The following is a 15,787-nucleotide window of genomic DNA, read 5'->3' as shown; positions in this document are numbered from 1 at the left end:
AACGAGTTATTTCCCTTGATGATTTTCCATCATAATTAAAAAAAATGTTTCCATTTTATCAGTTCTCCATACTGGACTATATCATTTTTAGATATAAATTGCAGCAAAGTACATGTGCCTTCAATAACTTTCCAGACTTTTTTTTCGCATAGGCACTTTTATTGATAGTACACACATGAAACTCTAGTCCTCTTCGAAGTAATCTCCTCCAGCTGTAATGCTATTCCAACAACTTCTGGAAGGTCGCATGGAAGTTTTCTTGTGTGGGCGTGTCAATGACCCTCATCATAGCTATTTTCATATCCTCAGTTGTATCATAACAGCAGCCTCTAAGGTTTTCCTTGAGCTTAGGGCATAACCAAAAGTCAAAAGGAGCAAGGTATTGACTATAGGGAGGATGAGGAACTGTCTAGATGACCATCTTGGTCAAATAGTCTGTGGCAAAAGAATGGAGTTGTGGACTGATGCATTTGCGCAAATCTTCTACATCTTCAGTTCCTTGCAAATAATTGTATGTACAGTTCCCACACTGACATCAAACTATGCACTTGTTGTCTCTATAGACACACGACAGTCCTTATCCATGAAATTCTTTATTTGGCCAATCAACTCTATTTTTCTGACTTCTTTACTCCTCCCACACCTTTCATTATCCCTCACAAACTCCGTCTTCTTTGAATCTCTTATTCCACTCAAAAATTGATGCTCGATTCATGCAAGATGGTCCAAAAGCAGTATGAAGCATTCCATACGTTTCTGGGATTTTTTTTTTTTTTTTTTCCCAAGTTTAAAGCAGAATTTTATTGCATAATGTTCTTCTAAAGTGTCCTGACGTCGAGATTCCATTTGTGAAATTCAACAGCTGTGACAGTCAGGCTTTAGTAGGGTGTATTCCAATTCGTGCTAGAGCTGTTCATTTGAACTTGAAATAATAAAAATTGGTCAGTCATCTCATAAAATATATAAAAATAAGATACTGAATTTTCAAGAGTCTATGACAGTTTTAAATGCCTGTACAAAATGTCTGGAAACTTATTGAAGGCACCTCATATATGAGGGTACTAATACTATGGTACAAAAAAAAAACATGAAAATTTGCTTGTAAGAATCAAGGTTTCATATGCCAGCTTAAATGTTATATAAGTCCAACTTTTAACATGTTGCAAGATAATTTTATATGTTAGATAGAACCATCTACTCTACAATAAAGAGCAATGTGCATTTGTGGATATATATTTTTGACCCGTCACAGAAGTCATGTCTGACGAATATAGGGAAAGAGAACACAGATCTATTTATAGCCAACTAATATGCTTTCCCTTTCTTTTTTTTTTTCACTTTCCAGTTTGAGACGTTTTCTCTCTTTGTTTAGTCACTTCATGCTAACACCTCTTAATGTTAAAATATTTAGCGTCATTGTTTTTAATGTCTATCCGTGAAAATGATTGCGGAAAGAAATCCTCCACTCAAAATATAAAGTTAACGGTAAATGTTTGTGCGAAGGCTGGTGAAACAATTTTTTTGTTTTTACTGACATCAGTTTGGAGGTGCAAACGTATCGGTGAACAACTGAAGAGCTGAGCGATGATTAATAAATATATATATATATATATATATATATATATATATATATATATATATATTACAATTCAATTCTGTAACTTTTCTGTAATTGAATTCTGTAACTTTTCCTTTAATGGATACATGGCATTTTTAAGGAGTTGCAGCATATTTATGTGCATTTACTGCAGATTATTTGGAAACCATTAATTTCTGGAGATTTTTCAGTGGCATATTCTGATTCGTTGACAAAAAAAATACTCTTATATAGCAAATTTCATTGCTTAATCTTGTGTTTTAACAAAAATATAACATTTTTACTGAGAAAGGATTGTAAAAAATGTGATGAAACGCATATGGTCTTTGTTGTGGTGGCACCCACTCATTTACATATGTGGATAATATTACAGATAAATAGCAAGACTCGGTTAGTCTGAGTGTGTGTTAACCAGAAGCCACCAAGCCGAGAGCAGATATGTTCTCCAGCCAAGACTCTCTTACTTGACAACCATTATGTAAATATACTGTAAATATACTTTTCCTAATACACTTCTTATTGATCTACCTTTGTTTGTTGAGTCTTCATTTGTATTGCCTTATACGTTATTGGGTTCAACCTGCAAACATAACAGTTGGCGACGAAGATGAACGTCAAACATAAGTCTTAAAGATGGAAAATATCCAAACATGTGAGGCACAAAAATAGGCATTCATTTTGATTAGATTTAAAAAATTTAAAAAGATTCTTTCATAGCTTATCAAGCTCTTTCTATGTATGCCATTATTGAGATATTTTAGAGCGTTTCAATTTTTTTCATATGTATTGCTAATTAAAGACGACCTGGTGGTACTATCGGGCCAACAAGTAGTTGGTCTCCGGTGTTGGAATCAGGAGTGGTTAGCCATATACTGCAACCTGGCACAGGATCGTCAAAATTGGACTGTGATGGTTCCAGATGCAGTGTGTGCTCAGGACAAACCCAGCTCGATCTGACCAGAATAATAGCCATTATAAGTACAAAAATAAGGATGTATATTATTAGATAGATAATTCTACTTGCTTTTAAGCTATTGAGATTGTTCAGTTTTATTACTTTGGTGATACCATTGGAGCACAAGGTGGAGCAGGTGCTACAGTGTTGAACTATAAAGTTGTTGTTCTAAAGAAAACAACACTACATCTTTATTTTGAAACGTTTATTGAAAAAAATCAACTCGGATAACTTGATTATGGAGTAGAGCTGACATCTATTCAGTGTAGCTGCTTTCAGCCTCAATCACTGCCTGGATACGGGTTCGGAACTGGGAGCATGTCTTTTCCACAAGCGCCGGAGGGAGCTTGGCGAATACTTGGCAATCAGGCTAGCTTTGGTGTTGTGGGAAGTCATGTCGGTGATGTTCTTGATGTATGATCAAACAAAGTATCCAGCAGGTTCAGGCAGGGTCTGTCTCTTGAAACCACAGCAAAGACCATCATCATAGCCGGAAACTTTGTTTTCATCACCCTGGGCGCGTCCTTGTTATTCGTGGCAGTCCAGCAATACATTTTGAGGGTGCTGGTAATGGTTCTGTTGTCATAACTTGGATCAGTAGAGAGGAGTTGTACAGTGGCGCATCTCCAATCTTGCTTGTTGAACATTGTCACTTTCAGACATGATAGAAGGCTCCTATCGCTCTTGGGAGTTGTACACAACTGGCCAACTAGTAGATGGTCTGCAATAAAAAAGAAAAACAGTTTTCGTCAAACGGAAATGGAATCATGTCTTTTCTAGGGCAACAATTTTATTGTTCCACCCTGTAAATAAATCGGTAGTTTTATGACATGATAGTTCACCAGACTAATATGGTAATGATATCGAAGAGTGCCAATCCGTTCAGATATGCGTATTTTCTTTTCCTGCATAAATTATTTTAAACATCACGTTTTCAATATAAGGCTGATTCTCTTTTTTCTTTTTTCTCATAATCCGAGTTTTGTTGACAAACAGAAGAACATAACCAGATCGCAGATTATCAGCATCATCATCAGTTTCTATGACAGCTGTCATCTATTTTCGTATTTTCTCTTTCACTCGTTTAGTCTATTTCTCTCTCTCTCTCTCTCTCTCAAGCTTGTTTCTCTCTCTCTTTAAATCTTGTCTCTCTCTCTCTCTCTCTCTAAATCTTCTGTCTCTCTCTTTCGCTCTCTCTCTCTCTAAATCTTGTCTCTCTCTTGATCTATCTCTCGTATCCTCTCTCTCTCTCTCTCTCTCTCTCTAAATCTTCTGTCTGCCTGTCTGTCTCTCTCTCTCTCTAAATCTTGTCTCTCTTGATCTCGATCTTGTCTGTCTCTCTCATTTTTTCTCTCTTCTTTGTTATTCATACTTGGAAATTTTAGAAGCAATGTTGTGGGAGTCATAACACTATCTGTACGTATCTGGCGTTGCCCGGAAGTCTGTACTTTCATTTTTGCTTTATTTACAACTAGCAGGTGTGTCCGGTGTTGCCCGGTTGTTTGAAGGTGTAAAAGAAAAAAAAAAGTTTTGATAGGTAGGTAGGCTCGAACCCGAAGCCTTGAGGTGAATAGCTTGATAACGCTACAAAGGCAGAGAAATGAGAATGGTTGAAATTAAATCATTAAAAGGTTACGTGACAGGTGCGTAAATTTAATGAGGTCAAACGTCATGCCATAGGGGAATGAAATCACACACTTAACTTTGGCTGGAAGCCAGTTTCTGCATATTTGTTTGTTTCCCCAAGATGTTTGGGAAAACCAGCTCCCCATAAAAAGGGGAGTGTCCAAATGAATAGCAATTGTCTGATATGACGGGTTTTGCCTGCATTGATCAAAGCTTATTGCTTTCTGGACGTCCCTGGCATGAGTGCTAGGGAACTTCCTTTTACTATGGATTCAGTTTCGCTTATATACGGAGAAGCCAAATAAACACGCGGAGAGTAAAATATAGTGCAAAAATAGCGTGTAAAAGTCACCTCGCCCAAATAAAAGGTACACACGACCTCATTTCATACATCATAGATATTATAATCTAGGTAGTATATAAAAAGTTCTAAGAAACAGTAACGCCCCCTCCCGAGAACCCCCCCCCACCACCACTACCACCAAAAGCCTTTACCGGACATACAAAAAAATGTGCACACACTAACACACATTTTGCCTTTTTATATATAGAAGGAGCAGGAATGTAGTATGACTGATTTAATAAATAAAACAATGCGTTTATTTTAATTTTGTTGTATCTTCTCCAATGTTTGTGAAAGCTCCATAATTTCCCTTGAATTTCAACTTTATTCTTTAACAAGGACGATAGCCATTAGTCGCGTGCTCTCGTATAAACTAAAATGACCGAAAAATGGGCTGAAATGACTTAAATAAATAAAAAGTAAATGACTTAGAATGACTTGCCCCTACATTGACCAAGGTCTTATATGTGAGGCCAAGAAAAGCTTAAAAAGCTAAGAACAGCATCTATTAAGAACAGACCTTTGATCTTAACCAAAAAGGCCAAGCACAAAAGTGTTACAGACAGACCGACAGACCGACCGACCGACCGACGGAGTGACTTATAGAGTCGCTTGCACGCGACTAAAAATCACTGAACAGGTCTTGTTTTTCTTAGTGGCATCATGCCACAAGAGATAAAGAAGATGAAAATAAAAACTATTCTAATAAAGACGAGATTATGTCAACTTTGATTTATAAACAAATAAATGCTTTTTTATTTATTTATTTATTTTTAAATCTGCGTTGAATTGGCTTACTAAACTTACATTTTGAATTGGTAGTTTTGGAGAAAATATATTCATATAATTAAAAAAAATATATATATATATTTACATTCACAGTCGGTTTTTAAGACACAAATGTATGAACTAATCAAAATGTTTCGGGGGGGGGGCGCTTTTAGCAGATGGGATGTAGAATTTAAAATTGAGGAAAAGAAACTGGAAGCGGGAGAAAGCAAAAGATGCGAACATCAAAGAGATTTGCACAAACTCCCTGAAACAACAAGTCACCAACAAGATAAAAAAGGAAATGATGAAGCGGCAATAACGAAAACTGTCAAAAGCTGAATTTTTTAAAAGTCAAACGTGTATTTTTTCCAAAAATGTAATTCAATAATTTTTTTTAACTTTACAAAAAAAAAAAAAATGTAATTCAATGATTTTTTTTTTAACTTTACAAAAAAAAAAGTTGTCATTTAATAATTTTTTTAACATAAAAATATAATTTAATAATTTTTAACATAAAAATATAATTTAATAATTTTTAACATAAAAAATATAATTTAATAATTTCTTTTTTAACTTTACAAAAAAAATGTAATTTAATGATTTTCTTAAAAAAAAATTTTTTTTAAAGTTATTTTATAATTTCGGCATATTTTCATATATACTTTGTTATATATGTACTAGTGATGGGGCGATTCAATGTCCCCCCCCTCCTGATTCTGATACAATTACTGATTCTGTACTAAATTCCAGATTCTGCCGATCCCAAATCTGTATAAATCTCTAAATAGTCAATTATAGAGTTGTTATTTTTTCCTGATTACCATAAAAACAAACGTTAAATGTGCATGTATTTTCGTAAACGTAAAAATACACTTGTGGGGAATGATCTATAGATTTTAGTTTTATCCGTCGTTTAAAATCAATAAATATTTATTTATTTCATTATTATTACAAGCAGTGGAATACTTTGCTTTATGCAAAATCAAAAAAAAAAAAAAAAATGAAAAAAAGAAAATTTAAAAAAATCGTTTTTGGCATCAGAAAATAGACACAATTTTTTTTCGATTTTTTTTTCCAATTCTCAATTCCGATTAATTGTCCCAACACTAATATTTATGTATTCCACCAAAATATCATTTTGCTACTAAAACATTGTTTTTCCAGTTGAATTTATGTAAGATTTGAAACTGGGATATCACCCATTACGGTTTTCTATTGTGTCCAAATTTTCACGTGAATGGGACAAATCCTATAACCCTCCTAGTAAAATTTTATTTAATTGCCACTTAAATATAAATAAAACAAGGGAAGCATGTATGGTCCCCCATGAGTGCACAGTGAACGAGGCATAAAAATGACTAGGTTCAGCATTTGACCCCCCCCCCTCATTTAACCCAAAAAAGTCCCCAGAGGATGTCAAATCCTGGTGAAAATGAACAAACGGTGCAGTTTTAGGCCTTAACATATGTAAATTTGAGTTCTGCACCATGCAAAAAAAGAAAAAAAGGAAAATGACTAAGTCCATCATCCCCCCCCCTCCCGCATTTAGCCCCAAAAGTCCTCCAAGGCCTTAACATATTTAAATTTAAGTTCAGCACCATGTAAAGCTGATAAATAGACATACACAGAAATTTTGGACAAATATGGTAAAATAGTCCCAAAAATGGAGTGTTTTTATTAGCCCTAAAAGAGTCCCTGGGGAAAACCCAAAAGTTATCGCGAAGTATAGATGAACAAAATTATATAGAAATCAGTTAGTTACAACTTTTCAGAAAGTTTTACAAAAATCCAAGGCATCAAGTTTTTTTAATAAGCACAAAAGTGTCAATTTTAGCCATTTTAACCCGAAAGGCACCCCTGGGGGTGGGGGTGGGTGGAGGCAACCGGAGTTTTCCTGGAAAATCCGTACTGTTACTTTTTTTACTCATATCATGTTTAATGTTTGTGCAAAATTTCAAAAACATTCCAAGGCGTAGTTATTGAGAAAAGTGCGAATAGACGAACAAACAAGGGTGAATTTACAGGTCCACCTTCCTTTTGTCCGGGGGGGGGGGGACAAAAAATATTTTAAATGTCTCTTTCGTTTATGATTAACAGACATTTACACAATGGGTCGTCTAGTAATTATATAAACTTAAGCTAATCAAGAAAAGCAATGAAATAAAACCCCAGTCTTTGTTTAATGTTGTAATTGGATATAATGCTAGATTCTTAAGATTTCACCACTATTAAACAACAATCAGTTTCTTTTATGTGAGCTACTTTTTTTTGATTAGATTAATTTTATCGGATTACAATAATTAAAATTAAGGTTTAGCTGTTGCTGCTTGACTGGTAAGCGTTTCTTTGTAATTTCTGATAATTTGCTAACTTTTTAAGTGTCATTTTTTTTTTTTTCTTTTTAAATGCTTTTTTTTAATTTTTTATTTACCTCAAAGACATATTGCCACTAGGAATGAAAGTGGCAACTATTTGGGATCGTGTCTCACAGGGGACTGTGGAGAGTTGAGCAGTAATATATCTGTTCACATTACATTTAAACTTGTGCAGTTTAATACAGTCGGGGGAAACAGGGAGGTAAATTCCAAAGTCTAGCAGTCTGAGGAAAGAAACTATTAGAGTAGACGGCTTTCCGGCATCTAGAGATCTCAACGGTGAAGGGGTGGGATTTCGCTGTTTATTGGGTTAGTGAGGAGTATGTATGTCAAGGGGGCACAAGTGCTGCAAGTTTATCAGGGCACATTCAGTTAAAATACTTATAAAACAAGCACAGGGATGCAATAATGCGATGATGAGACAGAAGTTGGAGCTTGGTCGACAGTGTGAGACCAATTAGATTTGAGTTTCTTTTTTGGAACCTGTCTGAAAGATAGAGAGAGAGAGACTTGTAAAACAAAAACCGTCCTCTCATGACGAGATTGGTTCTACGTATGCGTCAGATGACGTCATGACCTGATTTAGCTTAAATAGTTGAAGAACTGACTAAATTTCATGTACGTCGTGTTAGCTCAGTTGGTTAGAGTGTTGGGTCATTATCTAAACATTTTGGGTTCGAATCGTGGTGTGAGATGTTTTTTTTTTTTTTTCGATTTTTTTTTAAATTCTAATATCGAAACAGGCTTATTTAAGCCATTTTTCAAGTGTTTTTTTTTTTTTTTTGGTTTTTAGTTTTAACGTTCGTTTTTCTGTTTTCTTTTTTGTTTTTGTTTTTTCGATTTTTACATTTAACATCGTTCGTTTGCCTTACGTTAGTTTTTTCCGATGTTTTGATTACCCCCCCCCCCTCGGGTACCCCCCCCCCCCTCCGCTTAAGTTTAAACGTTCGTTTTTATGTTTTCTTTTTTTACTTCGCTTATTCTTAGGTTTTTATTAACAACCACACACACTCACAAGCACTCGGGCAACGCCGGGTACCCCCCCCCCGCTAGTCTATAATATAATCTGTTTAAATGTCTGTATGTATGTATGCCTCGTAAAAACTTTCGACATAGGCGACGGATTTTCACGAGATCAGTATCATTTTAAAGCTCGACTCTTCGGACGGCAAATATCGAAAAATTGACCAAAAACATTAATTCCTTCACCCTCAACTAGGCAGTTTCCTACAGGGAGGGGTAGCAAAAAATCGTTCCTTCATGACAATTTAGCCAAACACGCATGCTTTCTTGAGTTAGTTTAACTATAAAAAAACGATCCAATTTTGCTCACGCGGTCATAGACGAGTCTGTATAGTAGCAGCATCGTTATCTTAAGACTGCACGTTTGAGGCGAGATATCAGACGTATTTTTTTTTTTTTTTTTGATTTTAAAGTTTTAATATTAAAACAGGGTTATGCATGCCAGTTTCTTTGTCTTTTTTTTTTTAATTATTTTTTCATCACATTCGCTGTTTTTTTTTGTTGTTTTTCCGATTTTTTTTTTTTTTTTTAGGAAGTTTTAACATCGTTCGCTTATTCTTTATTTTGCATCACGTTCGCTGCCTTTTTTTTTATAATGTTTAAAGAAAGTTATTACGTTTGCTTATTCTTTATTTTCCATTTTGTTTTGATTACTCCAACTCCCCCCACCCCACCCAACACACCTCCAAACACCCGGGCAACGCTGGGTACCCCCACTAGTATACCAGAAAGAACAGTTGTAAAGGTCTAGAATACTTTCAGGTGTGAGTAATTTTCTAGCACAGTCAAGAGATCCCACATTCTATGCAGCAGCCTTGGCAGTGTCCTCAATCTATTTTTTTCCAATTCATGTTGCCTGTGAATGTTAAGTCGAGCAATTTGAATGATGAGCTCTCAGGTAGTGTCATTAGTCATGGCTATCGGCGGTTGAGAAAGTTTCTTGTAATTGTTAAAAGAAAGGAGCTTAGTCTTAGTAGCATTCAATGTTACCATCCATACCACTACAGACTGAACGTCACTTTCTAACGTTTCTGTCATTGCTGTCATATTCTTCTCTCAGTTTCGAGAAAGTTCTCGGCTACTTAGGAGAGGGCTCAAGTGAAAGTTGCTGACGTCTTTAAGTGCCATTTGGTTTCTGTGGAACGAAATGATCTGAACTTGAAACACCCAGGTTTTTAGTCCGTGCTGTTAACAAGTTAGCTACCACCATCGACCGTTTGTTAGTATTCTGACAGGGGTCTTTTCCCATAAAGATCGTTTTGTCCATGCCTTAAAAATAATTACTCTCAGAAACCAATTTTAAAATTTCCCATGACGCTTCCATCAAGTCTGGACATACTAAAATTGTTGGAGTTTTTTTTTTTTTAAAGTTTTTTTTTAATGTCAACAGTTTTAAGTCGTTTCTTCATCCAATCTGTTTCTTGATTTTGAAACTGGTTGATTCATATAATACAAAACTGCACAGTTTAAATACATTGAGTTGCGGTTGCTTTTTTTTATTTTTATTCATTTTTTTATTCAATTTTCACCCCAAACAAGGCACAGTGCTGCTTTGAAGTAGGGGGCTATTATCGGGGACATAAGTTGCAGGGGTATTATAAAGCAAGATGTCTGTTCACATTACACTTGAACTTCTGCATGTCAGTACAGTTGGGAATGCAGAATCCCAGAAGAGAGTTTCAAAGTCTAGCAGTTCTGGGGAAGGAACTATTGTAGTAGAAGTCTTTCTTACATCTAGGGATCTCTACTGTGAAGGGGTGGAATTTAGCTGCTTGTCGGGTTTGTCAGGGGTATTCACATCGAGGGGGTGCAAGTGCTTTTAGTTCATCAAAGCATTCACCATTAAAGTACTTGTAGAACAGGCAGAGGGATGCAACATTTCGTCGATGGGACAGAGGCTGATCACTAGATGACAGTTCAGGACCTATCAGCTTGGCGACTCTTATGAATCCCATCAAGGAGTGAGAAACAAGTAGCAGATGCACCAGCCCAAATGTGACAACAGTAGTCCATACATGGGTGAATGGTGGCCTTATAGAGGTACAGGATACTTTCAGACATAAGTAGCTTTCTAGCACGGTAGAGAGAGCCCACCTTCTTCGCAGCAGCATTGGCAATGCTTTCAATGTATCTATTCCAGTTCATGTTCCCTGTAAACGTTAGGCTGAGGAGTTTAAAGGAAGTACTTTCGGGTAATGTGTTCTTGGCCATTGCTATTGGTGGTAGTGAAGGTTTCTTGTAATTATTGAAGGAAACAAGCTTAGTCTTGGCAGCATTAAATGTGACCATCCATTTTTGTCCCCATTCCACTACAGATTGGAAGTCATCTTCTAGTGTTTCTACCATTTCCTTAGATATGTGCTCATTTGTTTTCCCTTCGTGCCTGTTATAGAGACTGGTTTCATCAGCAAATATTCAATGGCATTTCCACTTGCTAATGCACGCAGTCGATATGTTGTTATATGTTTCTTTAATGTTATAACTTTTTCACATTCCTTATTCTTCAATCTAAAACCTTGTAGATTTAAAGATGTTTTTCTAATGAAAAAAAAAAAAACAGCCTTTTTATCTTAATTATTTATTTGAGAATGTTACATTTGAAATTAATACAAATTTAGGTCCTTGTATAGATTGGTGACCCTTTAAACCAACGCAGTGAACACATTATTACGTACTTACGTGTTGTGTCGAAATTAGTATAAATTCCAAAAATTATGAAAAATGATCCAGTAGAAGATGTGCAAGATGCATTTTTAACAAGCACACCGGTTCACCAAAGTTAAGCAACATTGAGTCTGGTCGATACCAGATGGGTGACCATTTGGGAATTCTAGGCACTGTATGTGCTCTCCGCGTATCTTGGCATTGTTTTCGGTCGTCCTGAACCTCCGCTTGCCATTGGTACTTAGCAACGCCGACTCAGGAGAGATGTGGTTGGAGATTGCGCAACTCTTGCCACAATAATTTCACATACGGGCATCCCTAAGTGACAAAACTGAATGAAACCGTTATACTTTGTTTAAAAGCGGTGGGCCTTCAATTTATGTCAAGGGAGATAAGTCAGTTTGTCATACTGAATTGGTTGCACAACTCTTCCACTTAAAAACATGATAAAACTCGATACATTCGATTTTTACTTGTAATTATTTGCCTACTGGGTTATTTTTCATAGTTTTTTAGAATCTATACTAATTTTAACATGACCCGTAAGTACATAGTGTTTCCACCTGAAATGCGTTGGTTTAAAAATATCACCAATATACATTGGCACCAAATTTCTCACACTCTTTATCTGTGCCTAAACCTAAATGTAGATTCCGTGAACTGTCTTCCATTTGCATTCTTTCCAGCTGACTACAATATGGTTGTCTTCAAGTCCAATGTAGACAAGTTCTTGATTTAGTTAACAAATTTACCAAATTGTCCAATTGACTACAGTACACTCTTTAACCCTTATCCTCGAGTGGCCTCTGGGCCTTGATAAGTGGTGATGCCTATGTAAAAAAAAAATGGAAAAATTATGAGTTATTCCCCTTTGTTAATTTTGATTTTTTTTTTTCTACATTGGAATCACCACTTATCAAGGCCCTGAGGCCACTCGGGGATAAGGGTTATTGAGTGTACAGTAATCAATTGGACAATATAGACGTATTGGTCGTTATTAATGGAAATTCGGTAGATTGGATTACTTAAGGGGGCGGTTCATTAAGAATTTGTTTATGTTGGACTTGAAGACAACCAAGTTGTAGTCAGCTGGGAAACAGTCAAACGGAACAGAGTTCCACAGGCGTGCCGTTCTAAGAAAGAAGCATTGTTTGTAGAATCTACGTTTTGATTTAGGCACAGTTAAAGAGTGGGGAAAGTTATTGACAGTGGTTTCAGCTAGACGGGTGTTTTTTGAAAAAGATTTGGCGAGGGGGCATCTGAGATTGGAGCTCAGACGAGCACTTACCGTCGAAATAATGCTAAAACAAAGACAGGCTCGCAACGTCCTTTCTGTGGGAAAGAGGTTGCAGGGAAGAGAAAAGGGCACCCCCCACTAAGTTATGAAGTCTATTTTGTACTCCGTCAAGGCAGGATAAGCTGCTCTAGCAGCTCCTGCCTAGATGTGGCAACAATACTCCATCCTGGGCGCACTTGGCTCTTATATAGATAGAGAATTGCATCAGCAGTGAGATATCTACTGGAGCGGTAGAAAGATCCCACCATTCTTCCGGCGACCTTGTTGAAAAGTATAAAAATGTGTTTAACTAGATCTCTAGTTTTGCGTCTTAGTTGCACCATGTGTTGGTTTGTAGTATAGGACGCCATGTCTGTCTTAATTTAAAATTTAAGATGTACTTGGGGTGGGTGGATGATTAAATGTGAAGGATAGACACGAGGTCAAAAAAAGAAAAAAAAAATTAGTGAATGTGGAATCTTTTCACTTAATAACTCTCATAGGTTAGTCTGACCTAGAAAGTCAATTGCAAATGATGACAGTTGAACGCAACAACTAATCATTAAATGAAGTAGGTCATCCTCATCGTAGTCTACTTCCAATTCTATAATATAAAAAAAAAAGTTAATCTGTCAATACTTGTCTCCTCACGAGGACATTTATACAATATCATTGTTTTTAATGTAGGGGGAAAACCCAGCTCCCCCTACAAAAAAAGAAAAAAAGAGTGCTCTGGATTTGGACAAAAATAAAGATATCCTCAGTCTAGAAGGATTTCCCTATTAGTGACTGAGAACAGAAAAGATGAAGTATAGTATCAATTCAGTTACTACACTTTGTTCTTAGCTGAAAAGTCCAAAGCAAAATATCCTCATTATGATTACATATTTTTGCCACTATACATGAAAAACGAACGCTTACTGTTTTATGAGCAAAGAAGGGGAGGCCTCATTATGTTTCTCAATTTTTCAGATGAGGATTATTTGAATTACTGTTTTTTTTTTTTTTTATTTTACAAAGGAGTTACCACTTATCAAGGTCCGGAGGCCACTCAAGGATAAGGGTTAATGAGTGTATGGTAGTCAAAGGAACAATATCCTAGTAATCGTTAGTAGTGGAAATTTGGTAAATTGGATTACTTAAGGTGATAGCTCTTGTTCACGCTGGACTTGAAGACAACGATTTTGTAGTCAGCTAATCTTCAGTGTTATTCTCACGATGTTTCGATTGATGTAACCCCTGACCTTGTATCTTATTGAACTCTAGAATCTACACAGAATTTCAAATGGAACCCTTTATTACATCCACGAGGGTAGCTTGCTCTTGTTCTGTCAACCATGAGTAGGTAAAAGTCTTATGTAATTCTCAATTGTATTCTGAGTATCGTTCACAATGAAGAACTGAATTTTACCTAGTACTTTACTCATCACAGCAGAATCATGTTGCCACAACGGTTCCCATCAGATCACCGAAGTTAAGCAACATTGAGCCTAGTCATTACTAAAATGGGTGACCAATTTGGGAATATAGGAGGATGTCGACACCTTCCTGCAAGAATTGCAAAAACCTAACATCGTCATCTCCCCTAATGGGAATAAACATGCAACTGGGGACTGCTTGTGAATTTTATACTCCCATGGAACTTTCTCCTTTGGAGAAAGCCGGTTAAACCAAATAGGGTTAGTGCCATCTCATTCACACACACACTACACCATGGGTCCTTGTGAAAAACATTCAAGATGAGAACAGTAGCCCAAATAACACAAGTGGAAACTTGATGATAACTAATAATATTGCATGCTGGTCTATATAACACTTTGAAATATTTATTTGCAGAAAATATAAAAATTTACATTCATGACAAAATAGCTAGAAGGCCATATGTGCCTAATTTCTTGTAAATGTCTCTTTATGTTTCGGCAAACAAATACTACACTTTGATATTAGGTTAAGGAGCCATAAAAATTGATTTTTGTGCCTAGGCATTTTTAAATGAAAAAGTATATATAGTGCATCAATGTATAGTTTTTAAAATAATTTTACTTTTAAGTTATTCATACCAATAATATTGTGAGGTCTGCAACAAATTGTCTGTCCGGAAGGTCTAGCCTATAGAATAAAAGTGATTGTATATGTCCAATACACTTCACAGTATGAAGATAGAGATAGCTTAAGTTTGAAGTAACAATAAGTATACTTTAGTCTCATCGTGCAATTTAGTTTCGTTTCAATGATTTCAAGTTAGTGAATAAAAATGAAATAGTGAAGCAACTGGAAAAGTCAGCTTGTGATAACTAAAGCGGGGATGAATTAAAACTGCGGTGAAAGGAGAAAACTTTTGTGGTGCTCAGTTTCATTGCTGCAGTGTGCTTAAAAAAAAATGAAACTAAGTCAATAGCATTTTTTGCCATCATGATTACCAAGAAAAACTAATAACAAGTGGAATATCTTCTTTTTTTTTTTTTACTTTTCTTTCTCTTTATGCTTCCCTGCAGATAGCAACATGGTCGTCTTCAAATCCAATGTCAACGAATACTTGTCATAAACCACAAATCAAATTTTTTCGTTCCGTTCATTATTTTCAATCATTATTCTTCATAAATCCATTGATAATGCATCCATTTTATTAATCCCTATCCTCGAGTGGCTTTTTTTGACCTTGATAAATGGTGACTCATTAGTAAAAATAAAACTTATCCCCAAGAGCTTACCTCTGTGAAACTGCTTCCCTTGGTCGCCTTCAAATCCCATTTCAATGGATACTCACTATAAACCGTCCATATAGTAATCACATTTTTCTTTATTCCATTCATTGTCGTCAATCCTCTCATAATATTATTCACTAGAATAACACTGTTGAAATTCCACGACACTTTCTACACCAATCTGTATATTTTACTGCTAATAATAATAATAATAATAATCAGCGGGACCTCTGGAAATTCCACAGCAGCATCTTTCATATGTGATATATTACTACTGGGCATTCTGTGGACATTCAGCATGAATGGAGACCCCGCGATATTATTATAGCCCTTTTATTAAAACTATAAAAGTATTTATCTAAGTAATTTGGTTACTGTAGCGTCAGAATATATTTGGTTATTATGGTTTGTCTCCAATATCCTTATAGGAGTGTTTGACATATTTCCATCGT

General features: G+C 35.8%; 2 protein-coding genes across 5 annotated transcripts in view; one reads left to right on the top strand and one right to left on the bottom strand.

Annotated features, from left to right (window-relative positions):
• The window catches only part of LOC145247934 (uncharacterized), a 93,473-nt gene that overhangs the window by 33,258 nt on the left and 44,428 nt on the right, over positions 1 to 15,787 (top strand). The gene's annotated exons all lie outside the window — the stretch shown is intronic.
• The window catches only part of LOC145247936 (uncharacterized), a 70,250-nt gene continuing 57,085 nt past the window's right edge, over positions 2,623 to 15,787 (bottom strand). The window contains exon 2 of the mRNA XM_080109575.1: positions 2,623 to 3,273. Within this exon, the coding sequence (XP_079965701.1) occupies positions 2,945 to 3,273 (329 nt within the window). The 3' untranslated portion in view covers positions 2,623 to 2,944. The remainder of the gene's footprint in view (positions 3,274 to 15,787) is intronic.

The sequence above is a fragment of the Euprymna scolopes genome, chromosome 26, assembly GCF_053919585.1.
Source record: "Euprymna scolopes isolate OS-2025 chromosome 26, ASM5391958v1, whole genome shotgun sequence".
NCBI lineage: Eukaryota > Metazoa > Mollusca > Cephalopoda > Sepiida > Sepiolidae > Euprymna > Euprymna scolopes.
This window is presented reverse-complemented; position numbering and strand designations above follow the sequence as displayed.